This window comes from Epinephelus lanceolatus, chromosome 13 (genome assembly GCF_041903045.1).
Source record: "Epinephelus lanceolatus isolate andai-2023 chromosome 13, ASM4190304v1, whole genome shotgun sequence".
Taxonomy (NCBI): Eukaryota; Metazoa; Chordata; class Actinopteri; order Perciformes; family Serranidae; genus Epinephelus; species Epinephelus lanceolatus.
Genome location: NC_135746.1, coordinates 2556722 through 2574615, shown reverse-complemented (window position 1 = coordinate 2574615; position 17894 = coordinate 2556722). Strand labels below are relative to the sequence as shown.

The window sequence follows — 17894 nt, the reverse complement described above, 5'->3', positions numbered from 1 at the left end:
TCTGTCTCCCCTGTTGAAAGCAGGGGTGTAATATACAGGGGGAACACGGGGGACATGCCCCCTCTACAAAACAGCTATGAAAGTTGGAATGGTGTCCGTATCTTTTAAGTTGCAGGAGTGAGTTACTGACTGCCTCAAGCGAGGGAGTTCAAGTATCTCTGTGTCTTGTTCATGAGTGAGGGTGGAATGGAGCGTGAGATGGATCAGCGGTTTGGTGCGGTGTCTGCAGCGATGTGGGCACTGTGCTGGACCATTGTGGTGAAGAGGGAGCTGAGCCAGAAGGCGAAGCTTTCGATTTACTGGTCCATCTACGTCCCTGGGAACACCTCGGGGTCCTCCAGGAGGAGCTGGTGTGTTGCTGGGGAGAGGGACGTCTGGGGTGCTTTGCTTGGCCTGCTGCCCCCACGACCCGGCCATGGATTGGCGGATGAAAATGGATGGATGGAAATGAGAAAAACAGTATCTATCATAGTTGAGCTTGGAGTGTCTGGTATCAAAATTGAGAGATGAGACACATTTTGACATCTTGAGCTCCATTTAGAGTTTTACGGTGTTAAATGTTATTTTTCATATATTTTAAGAGATAAAAACTGATTATTTTTGCATATTTTGTTACATATTTAGATAAAAAACAAAAAACCTTTTACTCTCCACTTTACACATTTTACTGTATTGCACCACCTTTATTGTTTCTGCTCAAAGTTTCCCAATCAATGTCATGATGTGAACTGTGCCAACATACTGGGGCTGGGTGATACAACAACTATGTACGATATAATATATATAGAAATATTTAAATGATTTTCCAGCACTAGATTCATTTGAAAGACCAACAGATGGAAAATGACTTTTTAACTCCCCCACAAAGATTTTTAATTGTGTCAAACTACAGTGGATTTAAACCTTCTTGATACTTTTATACTCATGTTATAGTTTATTGTCCTGAGCTGCAAACCTTTAAACTCTGCAGCTCCAGTGCTGTGTGCAAAAATGTTGATGTACAGCCCTGCTATTGATTTTAGGAAAAGAAATCCCTGTCTTTGCATTTTATTTTGATCACAATCTGTTTTTGTAGAGGTGCTTGTGACATCTCAGGAGGTTGTCAAAATCTGTGCCGAACATACCGCCCAAGGTCCCAGATCGGATCTGTTCTCCGATTGTCAGGAGGGGTGAACTGGGAATAAATTGTCCCAAATCTACTGTAGCCTGACCCCGACTTTATCTGAAAAACTAAAGCCCTTTTGAGGATTTGTGCTCGTACTACCTGTGCCCCCCCACACACCTCTGAAATCTAAATTCCACCCCTGGTTTCCAGTTTATTTGCTAAACTAACCGGCTGCTCGCTGTAGCCTCATTCAGAATAAGCATTTCCCAAAATGTTGAAGTGTTCCTAAGTAAAAGAAAGGCTTCATAAATGCTCCACTCCAACAGTCCGCAGGCCCATAAAGCTGAATAATATAACTTGTAGCATGAATCTGTTATCCTCATTGATAAAAGCTTTGTCAGCTTTTTACTTTATCTTATCTTCCAAAAAAAGATATGTTCCCCTTCAGCCGCCCAGCTGCTCCCTCTGACCGACTTTGAATAGCTCTACATACATAGATTCCTCTACAATCTCATGTTTCCTCTTCTGTGACTCCGCTTTCCCGTGCTTGCCTTTGAGTTGATAAATAAATCTTTACAGTGGTATCTGGCTCTCTCCTGAGGGCTTCAAAATCCATAAAATTAGTTCCATCTCGCACCCTTTTTCCCCCTTTGCTTACAGACACACTGACAAGTGCAGCAGCAAGATAAAAGCCAGAGTTATGTGAAAACATTATTATGTGAAAACACTTTCATTGCATTTGAATGGGCTTTCCTGGAAACGCACTGCCTATACTCTGCGAGAGGTGCGCTGAGTCACGGATGAGAGAGAGGGTTTTTTTCCTCTGTATGAGAGGTTCTCAGGCAGACCTGCATTATTCACTCGCTCTTCAGCAGCAGTAACAGCCGGGATATCTGCCCGCATAGAGAAACTGCTGCTGCAAGGTAAACAACCATCCTGACGCTGTGCCGAGGGAAAAAAAGACAGTTTACATGCGCAAATAATTGCACAATTTAATTCAAGAGCTCTTTCATGTATTTCCCCTTGACTCAAACTGCCACAAGTTCATTACTGTGCAGGCACGCTGGCATAGAAAAGTCCAACCTCACAATAAACCAACTCACATTATCTCTTATGATGCCTGGAATCAAACATCCTGCTGTAATTTATGGTTCTATGACCCCAGTGATGATTCTTTAAAAAAAAGCAGCAAGAATTCAACATTTGCTTCAATGTCATCTTCTGTTTGGCTAAATAGAATTCTCCCGCACGTCTCTCAGTCTACTGCAGGTATTTGAAACTATTTCTGATGAATAACAGCACAGTCTTCTCATCAGCGCTATTCAGCAGGGACACAGTTGTCTTCTCTCCACCAAGGTTTCTTTACTGAAGGAGATAAGTTAAAGCAAATACACCCACGAAGAATATTCAGTCTAAATATAGAGACCGGATACGGAGGGATAGGCGCAGCTCTCCAGCAGCGTTTAGTTTGGAGATGGGAATAAGTTTGTACCAAAGGGTTTTTTCATGACCAGAATGCTTTTGTGATCTATAGCCGTAGCCTCAGGGACTGCTATGGAAATACAGCCGAAACAGCCCGGGGCCCGGCTACTCCTGTCATCCAAGATGAGAACATTTAGAGGGCCTAACATCTGCGTGCCTTTTTGTTTTTATTTTATGGTTTAGTGCTTTTGAGACACGTCTCATCCTCTCAGCAGAAAAGCCAGCACCCGCTCCTATAAGCTGCTTTTTTTTATTTACTTTTTTTTTTTTTTTACCCCTCAAATAGCAGTGCATTGCAAATACACGAGGAATGTTAAAAACCAGCACCTGTTCTTTGTGCTATTTTTACAGAGTGCCTGAGTCGCGTAAGCTAAATGAGCCTCTTTATCTGAGGTTGCAATCTGTCCAAGAACCGTTTTAATGCCCCGAGCAATTCCATTAAAAACCTCAAATTAGCATATCTGTTGTTGTTTATTTTCTTTTCCCACATGAATAAATAAATAAATAAAAATAAGGTGGCATCATGAACAGTGCCGGACTGAGCACATTCAGAGCATATGCCAGCCTATCCCAGCTGACACTGGGTGAGAGGCAGGGTTCACCCTGGACTAGTCTGGGGCCGTTTAGTGGCCGTTTTGGTAAGCAACTGGAAACAGGGCGAGTGAGACAGGATCCGGAATTCGATGGATGCGCCTTTCCGTCAAAATAAAAGCACCAAGCTAATAAAAATGCTTTGAAACTTTTTAATTTAAAGAATATAATTTATAAGAAAAGCCCCAAGCCATTAAGTTAACCTTTTTCTGTTATTGTATTTAATTGTATTACAAGTTATTGTCTATTTCAGTTGTCTGCTTTATTTAATAGGCACTTGATCCTAGTTTTGTTCATTATACCTGTAGTTTGTAAAGGCATATTTTCGATAAAGTTTGGGGCGGTGGGGGCAGAAGAGAGAGGAAAACTGCGTGATGCTCGCCATGTAGCATGCTCTATCAACCAAGTTTCTTGAAGAACGTCTTCTAAAACAGACTGTTGTACGTCCGTGTTTAAATGATTAAAATGTATCGATCATGGCGACAGTCTTCACTCTTCTTTCTTTTCCGATTCGACTTTCCAACGTTGAGAAACCGGAGATGGAAATCGATGGTGCGCCAGAATTTAAAGTTTTACTTTGGTGAACACTTTTACTTTGGTGAATTTGGTAAATTCCGGATCCGCTCTCTAGACCGGAACCAGAATCCAGACAAAATTCAGAGTGAATGGAAACCAGGCTCTTCGCCGTACATGAAGAGCCTGATGACGCAAGGCTACCCTGGACAGGTCACCAGACTATCACAGCCAGGAACCCTCGTTCTGTGAGGTGACTATGTTAACCGCATTATTATTCTCTGTACTGCAGGGATGATGTTTTTTTGTAGTCCATCCCAGAAGATAGCATCGCCCTGGCTCCCTCAACAAAAAGCCAGTGAGATAAAATATGCTTTGTGGCAAACAAATGTTTATGATACTTGCACACGTTTTGTTTCAGCGAGATAATCTTCACAAATAAACACCAATTTTTTTTACTTTGGAAGCATAAATTCAATCTCCAGAGGTAAAAAGCTAACATGGCAATTAGCTAACAACATGAACAAGACTTTAAAGCCACATTTGGTGTGATGACGTTCTGTAGTCTTGTTTAGCCACTTGTTAGCAACCACCTTTTTAAAGACAAATCTTCGTCTTTTCCCTTCAGGGGTCGCCACAGCGAATCATCTGCCTCCATCTAACCCTATCCTCTGCATCCTCTTCTCTCACACCAGCTGACTTCATGTCCTCTCTAATTACATCCATAAATCTCCTATTTGGTCTTCCTCCAGGCCTCTTGCCTGGCAGTTCCAACCTCAGCATCCTTCCACCAATATGTTCACTATCCCTCCTCTGAACATGTCCAAACCATCTCAGTCTGGCCTCTCTGACTTCATCTCCAACACATCTAACATGAGCTGTCCCTCTGACGTACTCGTTCCTGATCCTCTCCATACTCGTCACTCCCAGAGAGAACCTCAACATCTTCATCTCTGCTTCCTCCAGCTCAGCTTCCTGTCTTGTGCTACTGTCTCTAAACCAAACAGCATCGCTGGTCTAACAAGACGTTCACCTTTCCTTTTAGTGTTGCTGCTATTCTTCTATCACACGTCACACCTGACAAATGCATTTTTAAAGACACATAAAAGCTTCAAAATTCACAAGTGGTGTACTGATGACCTGCTGTGAAACAACACTTATCCATTGTGCAAATCTGCAGGAAAGCCCAATCAGTCTTTTTTCAGCATTGGCAGTATAAAAACAAAATCGGGGAGTGCAGCAAAATGCCGCCTACCTACTTTTGTTTATACAGAATGCGCCTTTTTCGGGGCAATGGGGGGCGTGAGCAAGTAACAAAACGTGTAGCTCAGTGTGTGACGTAAACAGTGACGTGGGATTGAAGCCGCGGCTGGTCAGTCCTTTGGAGATCCTCTCATAAGTCGACCTGTTCTTCACCGTCCCCGTCATCTGACGGTTAATGGCCTCTTCGTTTGCGAGGACAAGGAGGGCGCGCAATTCCTTGTCTCCCCAGTTGCTCATCTGTACAGTGTCTGTCAGGTTTGTGTTTCCCTCTTGCTACTAGCTGCTCGCTAATTCCTGCTATCAGCTGTTTCCTGTTTATCCACCGCCAGTGGGTCACACATGGGGCGTCATCAACAGCTCCTCCCACAAGTCATCAACAGCCTCTTCTGTTGTGGAAGGCCACCTCGGTCTGTTTAAACTAAAAGGGTTCCTCCAATATGTCTACCCTACGAGGCGGAAAATTGGGCGCCTCGGATCAACTCGCTAATCCGGCTCTGTGTGTCTTAACGCTCGCAGCTTGCCGGCAAAACGGCCCAACATTCGCCGAAAATCTGCGATAGTGCAGAGATTGAGGCTGGTGCATCTAACTATCACAACTGCTGCTGACTTTGCAGCTACAGGCGAGAGCAAATGAGAGAAGACCCGAAAATATTCAGAGAATTAACTCAAGTGCAACCCAATTTTTTCCCCAATATCCAGTCTGTAGTAGGGGTCCTTGCTCCGTCTCTCTTTGAACTCAGGGGGTCCTTGGCCTAAAAAACATTGAAGACTTCAGGCCTGCAGAAAGATGCCCCGCTGTAGGAACCAAATCCAGCAGGTTAGCCCAGGCAGACATTAGAAACATGATTTGCATTGTTTCTTATTTTACAGCTGTAGGGAAGTATCAGAGAGGATGACCTCAGTTTGAGGAGGTCACCGGCTTGCTTTTCATTTTCCATTTTCCTCAGCCTCCTCGTCAGTATGAAATCCTTCCAGGGTGCCTCGAAGGCGCTTTATCTCCCCAAACAAACTTCAAAAAGATATGAGAGGAGCTGGGAACCTCTGGATTACTGCGCCTCCAATCGTCTGGCAGCTTGGGAAAACAATATGAAAAAATTTGATAACATTTGCAATCAGATTCAGACTCTTTCTATTCCTGTCTCTGTCTTCAGGTTTACAAAGGCTGTCGTCTCTGCGTCTGACGGAAAAAGAACTGAGCGAATGTTTACTGCAGTGAAAACAGCGGCAGCTAAGAAAAGAATCAGACTCAGACAACAATCAGTGAGCGACATGTGCTATGCGAGCTTTAATTAAAACACAAATTGAACCACAGTGTGGAAGCTGTTCCACGACTCCTTCTCACCGAGCCACCTGTGAACGTTATAACTGGAGACTGTACAACTCCACCGACTTGCAGTTCCTGTCATGTGTGGGCAAGTGTGAGAGCTGTGTGGAGGTGGAGGTTTCCAGGGTATTGCACCATCCTTCAGTGAAATACAATAACCAATTGGAGGAACTGCACTTGCAGAAGGAGACTGCAGTTTAGCGCCGTAGCTTCCAGTTAGGAACACGAGGAGAGCAAATAAAACCAGGCTCATTTCTCTCCCACGATAATCTTCAGCATGATCCGCTAAATGCGGGGAAAGTAACGCTTGTTGAAATGATGAAAACTGACTCATCCACATATGAGAGGAACTGGGGGAGTCGGACGCCCAGCACTGCTTTTCAAATCTAAATTTATTCTGTAATGATTGAAAGCTTGTGATGATTCTATTTGTAGATTTATAATAACAGGGCCTTTTTTCCTGAAGAACGTATAACTTCACAAATTATTTTTGAGGAGAGCATATGAAACCCCTCCAGCACAAATCAGACACAACAACAGAGGATGAGCAAAATATTTTCCTGCTCACTGTCTTGTTTGCTCAGGCAAAGTCTGTGAACACTGAGAAACACAACAGTCTTCTTTTGATCTATGGCGCTTATTAATTCAATCTGCCTGTGTGTCTGCTGTTGAGCATCGCCTGTTTAGCATATCCTGGTGGAGGGAGGAAAAAAAACAGCAGAGCGTGCTCTTTGTTTTGTTTTATATGAGCATTTTTCACCCCTGATGACTAGGCGGGCATCTCAACATCGTGTGTTGTGCTGCACCGTTGTTCACTGACAGAGACATCAGCCTGTGACTCACTCCTTACTCACTCCTGTAATGAGAGCTCTTCCCCAGCTGGTGCTGCAGTCACACCCACTGTTGTTGCATGTACACTGACCCACCATGTTAAACCTGCAATACCCCAGAATCATCTCTGACACAGTCGTAGTACTTCCTACTTCCAAAATAGAAACTGTGATTTGATTAAAAAGAAAAAGACAGGTGACAAATTTAAGAAAAAAAAATATAGCAAGTGTCTTGATAAGCATTAAACTGGGACTAACCTTACTTTTGTGGGCGTTTGATTCTTCAATAAGGCTGGGAAAATATATTTTAAAGATCAAAATCTTGACTATTAAACCTTGTAATGGTTACTAGCATACACTATGGATGTCAGAGGTGAGATCTGACAACACGTTCTCACTCTGACCTTGTCACATGTCGATGTTTAGCCTCGTCTCCACCAAACCCTTTCAGTCCAGTCCCTTTGGAACCAGCAGTAACCCTTCAGACATGGTACCTAGACCCTCGGTGTGTTCAGACAGTCCTCTTAAATGTGGGTGGGGTTGTTGTCACTCACTGCTCCGTCCAGCACTCGCTGTATTTCCTCATCAGCGGTGACACAGATGGAAGTCTGCACCTGGTTTATCGTCCACAGAACGAGGCTGCACGCCCACATTTTCACAACAAAATAGAACAGGCTGCAGTGAGAGTCTCTCTCCATGGGATATTTAAAAATAGCAGCTTTGTGCATTAAAGGAAATGGCCACTTTAGAATGAAAATACAGACAGTACTTACTGACCCTCATGCTGACAAGAAGTCCAGTGTAGTTTTTTAATCCACAAAACTCGTTCAGGGTATCGGAGGATAACAGCTAGCTGGAATAACAGCTACACTTGAAGTGCATGGAACCCACATTTTGAAAATGTAATAAAACTCAGCTAATGCATTTCAAAAACATCAGAACAGCTCGTCCCTCGTAATCCAAGTGTTGCTGTGTTTACATGGCAACTCGCGCGAGACTCGAGAACTAGCACCACCACTAGCCATCAGCTAGTCTGGCGAGTTGCCATGTAACGGACCACGGTGAGAAATGATGCTATAAAAGTGGAGTAAATTACGTCTTTTCAAGTCAATTTTGCATGCCGCGGCTTCAGGGCACTTGGATTACGACGGACGAGCTGTTCTGACGTTTTTGAAATGCATTAGTTTTATTACATTTTCAAAATGTGGGTTCCATGCACTTCAAGTGAAGCTGTTATTCCAGCTAGCTGTTATCCTCCGATACCCCGAACGAGTTTTGTGGATTAAAAAACTACACTGGACTTCTTGTCGGCATGAGGGTCAGTAAGTACTGTCTGTGTTTTCATTCTAAAGTGGCCATTTCCTTTAAGTCCTTTTAAGGCAAGCTCAGGGTTTAGTGTTGCCGTAGCCCACAGGAACAACGCTCCACAGTGCTTTTTTTTTTTTTTTTTTCCACGAGTGAGGATTAGAATATCTGCAGTTTACATAACCTGACTGAAATTAATCTGTATCAACGCTTGAAGATCCACTCATTACTAACAGTGTGTGTCATATAAAAACTGAAGTGATGGTCAAAGTTGTCACAGTGAAATTTAAGGTGTGCTGATGGATTCACGTCATCAACTCATGCACTGAGTAACATTACAAGTTAACGTTCCACCTTAAAAGTTGCCGGCAGTCGGCCCAGTGAATGAAGTTATTTTTTCTCAGACTCCAGCTGCTGTGAGAGGCAGCAAAACATCCTTTCATTTTATAGTTAGAGTTTACTAATAAAACTCTCCACAGTATGAACAGTGGTTACATGAGCCTCAAAACCAGACACAACTCAGCCCTGAGCAGAGTGAGCGTCCTCTACTGACCAATCAGACTGCAGTGTTCACAGCTCCACCTTTTAGTACGAGATCTGTGTGCTAGGTACCCCAACAGAGGGGGGACCAAACATGGGGACGCTAAGGAACGCTTCTGTTGGTACCATCCACAACTTTCACTGTGAGAACAAAAATAGAGTGTATCAAACTGAACTGAACCGTACTGCTCGGTGGAGACGGGGCTTTTTGGTCATCAATTGATGTACAAATCATAGCATATAGTTAGTGTGTTGTGGTGCATAATGTGTAATAGGTCATTCCAACGCCAACACTTTATGAAGGTTAAACCATCTCACTCCTGCATGCAAGGTCTGACTTTCACAGAAAGGAACAGCCGCGTCAGCCGTGGTCCTGCCAGCACCCCTGAGTTGCACTAAGGTGCGAGGGCCCGATCATCGCTGCTTGCAGCTTTAATATCCAGTTGATATTGTTGCCTAAAAAGTAATAATAAACAGCTGGAATAGTTCATGCAGTTTATACTCCATTCATAAGATCATATTTGGTGTCGATGAAGCTGTACTTGAGGAACCAGCGCTGCAGATAATACTGTACACTACATGCCTGACAAACTCAACCCACTAAAGCTCTGTTAGACTGCATGAATGTGACAATCAAAATAATATAAAGACGCAGTGTGAGATGTCAGGTTGTACTGTAGCTCTGTTGTTCAGTGTGTGAAATGCTGAGCTGAGCGTGGCTCTGCTTTTATGTTCAATAACCATGATGGTGACAGCACAAAGGAAGGTGTACTTTCCTGCACGCAGTTATGAGAACACTGCAGCTACACATTTCCAAACTGCTCCTCCATCTCTTTCTGGCAAAAACCACCTACACTCCATGACTCAGTCTGTGTTTGCTTTTGCTTTAAGGACAACTCAAGCAATTACTGGGCCAGTTCTCTCAGGTCGTGGAGTGTTTTTCGGATATGAAACCGACAATAGAGCTTCACGTTATATAAACCACAGAGAAAAAGATTTTTTTTGCTTTTAAGAAAGGACATCCTTCCTTTCTGATTTATTTGTCATTACATTTGAACATGTCTTTATTTGCACTATGTACATGTTGCCTTCACACAAAATCCCCAAAACATGAACAGAATAAAAAAAAAAAAAATGTCATCTTTAATTCGGCTTAAGAGCACGACACAAATAGAGCACTATCACCCTGGCATTGAGGAATGCATTCAGTCTTTGCTGCGTGGATGTGTACATTAACTCATCACAATGAGAAGGAATTAACAACAGCACTGAAACCCACGTACTGTTGTGACACATTGCACAATACCAGGTTGCCAAAGATAAAAACACATCATCTGAATGACACGCTACATAACACAAAGCATGTTCATCGTTATCAGCAATAAAACGTTCTCCAAGAGATGACAGCAGACATACAGAGTCTTTCAGTATAGTTACAGTGATGGTCATGATGTGTGCGTATGCTGACGTGAAATCAGTAGCTCGTGAGTTACCAGTAGGACGTGTGGTCAGAGGGGGTCGGAGATTATAAGGCCAAACATATACAGTGTAGTGACCAGGAGCAGAGCCAGATGTTTGGGGCTCGGTCCAAACCTCAGGCCTGGCAGATTTCTTTCCCTCTTACAGCATCTATATGCCCAGATTTTAAAGCCATTTGAGATAATACCATGCCAAAAATTCTGTCGACCATTTTGGAAAAACAAAATAATAGCTGCCAAGAAAAAAAAAATCATCCTTTAAAGCCTATTTTGTGTGTAATTGTTCTCCACCTGTCTTCATCATTCTGAAACCAAAACACAGCAAATGCCACATGAAAAGAGGCAAACATTGTTGGATGTTACCATTTTTAAACTCCATAACATAGGCACAGTAATCCGGTCTCACTCCCAACTTGCAAAATATCAACGCTTGGTCAGTGGCCCTCAGCGTCAGACACTGACGCACCAGCGTAGGATGGGCACGTTTAGTGGTGGATGGGTCAAACAAACTCCGGACTTTCGCCTAGGAACCCACTGTTTGTGTCTGGTTTGAAACATAAAGTCAGTCAACTCAAGGCCTTTGTGCACTAAGCCCATTTTTTACCGATGTGTTTTTTAGTCCGACATCTGAAAGAAATCATTACGCACAGAAACCTTGCACACTGATTCCTCTGCGTTTTATTGTTCTATTCCTTGTTAAAGAATTCACCATACGTGAATAATGAAGAGACACATTTCCTCTCTTGCGTCTTTCCCCTGGAGTAGCCGATCTGGCTTTCATCACTCCCTCCCTGTCTTTGATTTGGCACCACAGCTGCATGAAGGGGCGGAGCTGTCCTCCACATTCTGTGTGCAGTCCACATCCTCCTCCTCTTCATCATCATCCACCTGAATATCACTATCTGAGGAAGGAAAGTATTCTGTGGGCCCCGTTCCTCTGTCCTGTTGTGGCTGTGTCCCGCCACCACATTTTCTTCACTGATTCTTGGTCAAACGTCTCTAAAGGCTCTGACAGATGCAAAAAATGCAGAAAATCAAATCTGTTCCAAACATTTTAATGATGGACGAAAGTTTCGGACTCAGTGTGCAAACGTGATTGACTCATCGTAACATCGAACGACGAACTCTTATTTTTACTTTATTTTTATTTTACACTTATTTTAAGCCAAACATGACGTTTTTTCCAAATCAAATCACTTACTCTTGTTGCCTAAACCTGAAGCCCATGACACACCAAACCGACATCAAAGAACTAGTGGCAGCGAAGGCCAATTCTTGCATCACCTGTCGTCACATGTTACCCAGCCAAAAAGCTGCACTTGAACACACTGCAAAGACTACAGCCGACGGCAAACTAGCATATACGTTCTGCGCCTGTGTGAGACAAAATATACATACAGCAGGCGACGGGAGTTTGTATTTGTCATTTAAAAAGAGAAACCGAAAGACAGTCAGGATGAAATCAAGATGCCAGTTAGCCAGTTAGCACATTAGCACAACCCCATGTTGAAAGAACAAATGATAATAACCATCACAAATGAACAATAACACAAACGATTACAAACTGTTTCTGCTCAAGAGCTCATTGGCTCAAAAGTTTGTCTCAATCTCACACCCTTCATTTGTTTCCTTTCTTCACTTGTGTTTCTCGTCTGACCGGCTAATCAGAGTGATTTCAGTCACTGAAAGGCTTCACCGTCTCTGATGCCGACTCAACTGTCTGAATTTCCTATAAAAAAGCCAACAATGCCAACTAGTGCGCGACACACGCCCTAATATAGTTTACCAAAAAACAAAATGTTTACCTACGTTCTAAGTGTAATTTGAGAGGAGAATGTACGCCATTAAAAAGGAGAAATTGTACATTTCCTGTGAAAACTTAATTTTAATTTGACACTCCATCCCAGGGCCACTGACCAAGCGTCAGTATTTGACAAGTTGGGAGTGAGAAAGTGTTGGTAGGGTAAAATTTTGCGCTAGCAGAATCACTAATCTTGAAACCTGTTTTTGTTACACTATGCTGGAATAGAAATATTAGGCCCAATTAAACTAGATTTCTTAACCCAATCACATAGATTCAGTGCTGGAGCCCCAGAGGCCCCCCCTTTGCTCCGCCCCTGGTATTGACGAGCTTTTCAGATGACCACACACTCAATGAGCTGAATCGTAGGGCCCCAAACAAACACCTAGAAATCATTCGGCATTCAGCTCATCCTTGTCCTTTACTCAAAACACCGCTGGATGTTTGCACACACAGGCAGCCAAAAAGAAAATTCAAAGAAAAGCTCGGAGTCTGAGCTGCAGTTTTATTCAAGCAAAGCACACTGGAAACTTCCCCTCGTGGAGAATATGGGCAATATTCACTCTTCATTAGCACAGCAGAGCCGACTTACATGGTTATTTTAAAATGTTCACAGAGCTGAGGATGTGTAAATGGATTGTTTACTTGCAGGGTTTGACAGCAACCGGCGACGCCAAAAGTGGCTTATTAGTGAAATTAATGTGGTTGTGCTATTTTAGGGCTATGCTCCAGAGACTACACATTCCTTCAGAACAAGCCATTACGGGGAGCTAATTGTGCACCATAAATGTCAGGTATGACTAATGCAGGACCTGTGCAGGGAAACTAAGTGTATAATGTCACCTCTTGAGGCTTGAACTAGCATCTGACTACATCTGGAATATAAAAACACAAAGTGAAGTCTCTGTAATTAATAAGCCCTTCATACAAAGAGGATCAGTGAATTTGTCTGTTTCAACCATTCTTGAAATCGCGAAGGAACAAACTGAAGTGTCTCGATGCTTTATTACTATGAAATGTCCTTTGTTTTAATAGCTGAACTGGGGGGGTGTGGGTTTAAGCGCTGCACGAAATACGAGCCCCTTCACAGCCTGATCAATTTTAATTTAAGCTTTTTTTATGATCTGACAAAAACAAGCTCTAAATCCAATCAATCATGCGTAGCAGTATACTGCTGGCACATAGCAAGAGTCATGCAAAGAATAATTGATCACAGCTCAATTCAAAGCTGTCAGACTGCGACGCTCTGTTTATACGCGCAGCACCGGAGAATACATAAGGCCTGCCTTTTAATGACATTATCTACCTGATTTATAACTTCCTCGCTCCATTGTGAGCGGCTGATGTTTCATTTCACATTGCGTTAGCAGATGCAGCGTTTCCGGGGGAGACACTGTGCATCGTTTTCCCCCTGAATTTGGGACCATCTGGCCACCTCGCATGTGTGCTTTACTTCAAAGGCTATAAATGAACATTCCTTAAAGCGAGATTAATCATGGTGCCTTTTAGACAGCAGGGAACACAAAGAGACAAACATAAAAACAATCTGCATGTACGTAGGCAAAACATATCTGGCGTGAGCAGATTTTGTTAGATTTCAGGGCATGTCTTTGATGGATGGACACCTTCTCATAGGTAAAATACAGGCCTGAGGCTCGTTCAGATCCTTGTAATTCATGCCAGTACGTATTGTTCAATGAGAAAGAAACAGCCTCTGATCGCGTTTGATCGCTTTTTTCTTTTTAATCTCTCAGCGCTTTATTCTTTGATTGAAATTATGATCAGAAGTTTTGTATTTTTTTCAGAAGTTTCTCTGGAAATAAAAGCCCTCCTTTGTCATGATTTAAGAAGCGTGGTCATCTACTGCGAGGCAGTCAGCCCGGAGACAAGTGCAGCCTTGGTGTTTTTCAGTCGATGAGGGCAGCTCACAGTCTATTAAAGACAGTCCTGGGTGGTGAACTGAGATGACAGGAGACGGGACTCCACAGAGAAGCTCCGATTTTAACTGCAGCTCAAATAACGACAACGTAGAGTTGGTTTAAGACTGATTTTGTATTGATTTCTAACTCTCCTCAACCTCTGCTCTATAATAACTGCTTAAGTGTGTGGCATTATCGTCCCAGTCTTTTCTTCCTCGATGTGTCTGTCGGGGTCTTGGAAGTTAAAAACCAGCCAAAAGACGATGAAGCCAACAGGGGTTTGAGTCAATGTGATGCAAACTGGACTCTTCCATTACTCAAACCCTCTCAAACAAAAAAAGAAAAAACTTTGTCCATCCCCAATTCCCCCTCTTCTCACCCTCCAGCTTGACCTCTCTCCAGTCACTGTGGCTAATCTTGGCTGACAGAGGGCCTGTAGGGAGAGAAAGCTGGGAAGAAAGGAAGGCGGAGGGAAAAAACTGTACATCCCCGAAAAACTTTTCCTCGAAGTCTGCAGGAGCGATGGCGTTCCCATGAGGGGGGGAGTTGTTCTCTTCCTGGGCTCCCTGGAGGTGTGTCGGAGGGAAGGTGCGGCTGCTATATGTGTCCTGGTTTAGAAAGGTAGGCGATGAGAGCTACCACCACCCCCACGTACACGCCGGTGCCTATAGTGATGGAGAGGGCAGCGAGGAACAAAGCACGTCTGGAGGCGATGTTGGCCAGTGGGAAGTCACCTTTGTTCACTGCCTTGGTGGTCTGGAGAGGAGAAAATATAAGAGGAGAAGAAAGTCAGATACAGTTTGGAGGGACCTCACGAGAAACAGTGACCCACTTTACAAAGGAACCACAATCACAGAAGCTGTCTGTTATTTCTGTGGCGGTGTGGAAAAAAATACGACTGGAGGATGGGCCTATTGACCGAGTGGCTCAGCGTAACCCAGGAGAGCTCATTGTCCATGGCAGGACCAAAAAAAATGGCAATTAGTGTGGAAATGTCAAGGACTGGAGGTTACTGTCATATCGGCTGCCAGTGCTGAATGATAAATGACATATGAGCAACACAGATTTTATTATAATCGCTCATTAAAGGAAAAAAAGATGGTGCTGTGAGGCAGTTTAGTGTGCATGACGTTATGCATAAAAGATGACATGAAGCTTGTATTGGTTTGGATTGTAATAAGATTATGAACATGTTATGCAGTGTTGAAACAATATCGAGTCAGTAGTGCACCGTACGAGATGTCATTTTGGAAGGGCCTGTTTTGTTTTTCTTTTTTGGGGTTCTTAATAAACCCTGTTCAACTTCTTCCCTGCTTCATGTGAGGACTGCAGATCTCCAGAAGAGGAACAGGACTAAAGCCTCATTTCATTTCTCATTTCTACCTGTTTCCACAGTGAAAGTTGTGGATGGTCCCAACAGAAGCGTTCCTTAGCGTCCCCATGTTTGGTCCCCCTCTGTTGGGGTACCTAGCACACAGATCTGGTACTAAAAGGTGGAGCTGTGAACACTGCAGTCTGATTGGTCAGTAGAGGACGGTCACTCTGCTCAGGGCTGAGTTGTGTCTGGTTTTGAGGCTCATGTAACCACTGTTCATACTGTGGAGAGTTTTATTAGTAAACTGTAACTATAAAATGAAAGGATGTTTTGCTGCCTCTCACAGCAGCTGGAGTCTGAGAAAAAATGACTTCATTCACTGGGCCGACTGCCGGCAACTTTTAAGGTGGAACATTAACTTGTAATGTTAACTTTAGTTTTTATATGACACACACTGTTAGTAATGAGTGGATCTTCAAGTGTTGATATAGATTAATTTCAGTCAGGTTATGTAAACTGCAGATATTCTTATCCTCACTTCCTGTGGGCTACAGCAACACTAAACCCCTGAGCTTGCCTGAGAAGGACTAAATGCACAAAGCTGCTATTTTGGGCCCTAGGCGTTTTTGGGGTATTTTTCCTGCCTTTACTTTTAAGCTCATATCACAGTCATTATAAAGGCTACATACACATGCTATATCTTGTTTTTATCAGGACAATGTGGGCTACCCAGATTTGCCATCATTCCATGTCCTTCTATGTACCTGTATTTTATAATAATTTTATATCAATGAAAAAAACAAATCTGTGTGCCTAAATTCTTACATTTTTACATGTATCTCACCATAGCAAGTTGGAAGAAGACATATTCTGCCATATATGAAGAGGGGAGACTCTCTGGAATCTGGCAATATAAGAGCCATGATGGTGGGACATTCTGTCACTTCACAGCTGTCCAAAACATGTGGTTTGTGCCAGGCGGACATGATTGCCAGTATTTTTTCATTATTGCAAGAAATTCCATTGACTCATTCACAAGTCAAAAATGTGTTTTATCTGAAAGAAACATGCAATATTTACATCTAAGATCATAGAAAAATAGTAATGATATTATTCCTCACTATATGAAGTGACTAATAACAAGATCTGTATAATGGATTGTAAAGAAATTCGTCAGATTTTTATTTTGTAGACAATTGATCTGTATTTATAGCATGATGGGATGACAGCACAATGATGTGTGTGGTATCACTGCAAAGCTCCAGTCCTGCACTTTCATGTGATATGCGTGGCATTTCTGTGCGAGCCTGCATTCGCGAGTAATCCATCCAAGAGTAATGTGTGTGCAAAGCTGTATGAAAGCTTTGTTATACAGTACAGGCCAAAAGTTTGGACACACCTTCTCATTCAATGCGTTTTCTTTATTTTCATGACTATTTACATTGTAGATTCTCACTGAAGGCATCAAAACTATGAATGAACACATGTGGAGTTATGTACTTAACAAAAAAAGGTGAAATAACTGAAAACATGTTTTATATTCTAGTTTCTTCAAAATAGCCACCCTTTGCTCTGATTACTGCTTTGCACACTCTTGGCATTCTCTCCATGAGCTTCAAGAGGTAGTCACCTGAAATGGTTTTCCAACAGTCTTGAAGGAGTTCCCAGAGGTGTTTAGCACTTGTTGTCCCCTTTGCCTTCACTCTGCAGTCCAGCTCACCCCAAACCATCTCGATTGGGTTCAGGTCCGGTGACTGTGGAGGCCAGGTCATCTGCCGCAGCACTCCATCACTCTCCTTCTTGGTCAAATAGCCCTTACACAGCCTGGAGGTGTGTTTGGGGTCATTGTCCTGTTGAAAAATAAATAATCGTCCAACTAAACGCAAACCGGATGGGATGGCATGTCGCTGCAGGATGCTGTGGTAGCCATGCTGGTTCAGTGTGCCTTCAATTTTGAATAAATCCCCAACAGTGTCACCAGCAAAACACCCCCACACCATCACACCTCCTCCTCCATGCTTCACAGTGGGAACCAGGCATGTGGAATCCATCCGTTCACCTTTTCTGCGTCTCACAAAGACACGGCGCTTGGAACCAAAGATGTCAAATTTGGACTCATCAGACCAAAGCACAGATTTCCACTGGTCTAATGTCCATTCCTTGTGTTTCTTGGCCCAAACAAATCTCTTCTGCTTGTTGCCTCTCCTTAGCAGTGGTTTCCTAGCAGCTATTTGACCATGAAGGCCTGATTGGCGCAGTCTCCTCTCAACAGTTGTTCTAGAGATGGGTCTGCTGCTAGAACTCTGTGTGGCATTCATCTGGTCTCTGATCTGAGCTGCTGTTAACTTGCGATTTCTGAGGCTGGTGACTCGGATGAACTTATCCTCAGAAGCAGAGGTGACTCTTGGTCTTCCTTTGCTGGGTCGGT

General features: G+C 43.2%; 1 protein-coding gene and 1 long non-coding RNA gene across 2 annotated transcripts in view; one reads left to right on the top strand and one right to left on the bottom strand.

Annotated features, from left to right (window-relative positions):
• Positions 1–17894, top strand: part of LOC144466466 (uncharacterized) — a 160937-nt gene that overhangs the window by 30772 nt on the left and 112271 nt on the right. The window lies entirely within an intron of this gene.
• Positions 13990–17894, bottom strand: part of syndig1l (synapse differentiation inducing 1-like) — a 79163-nt gene continuing 75258 nt past the window's right edge. Inside the window, exon 4 of the mRNA XM_033649379.2 lies at positions 13990–14907. Coding sequence (XP_033505270.1) covers positions 14749–14907 — 159 coding nt within the window. The 3' untranslated portion in view covers positions 13990–14748. The remainder of the gene's footprint in view (positions 14908–17894) is intronic.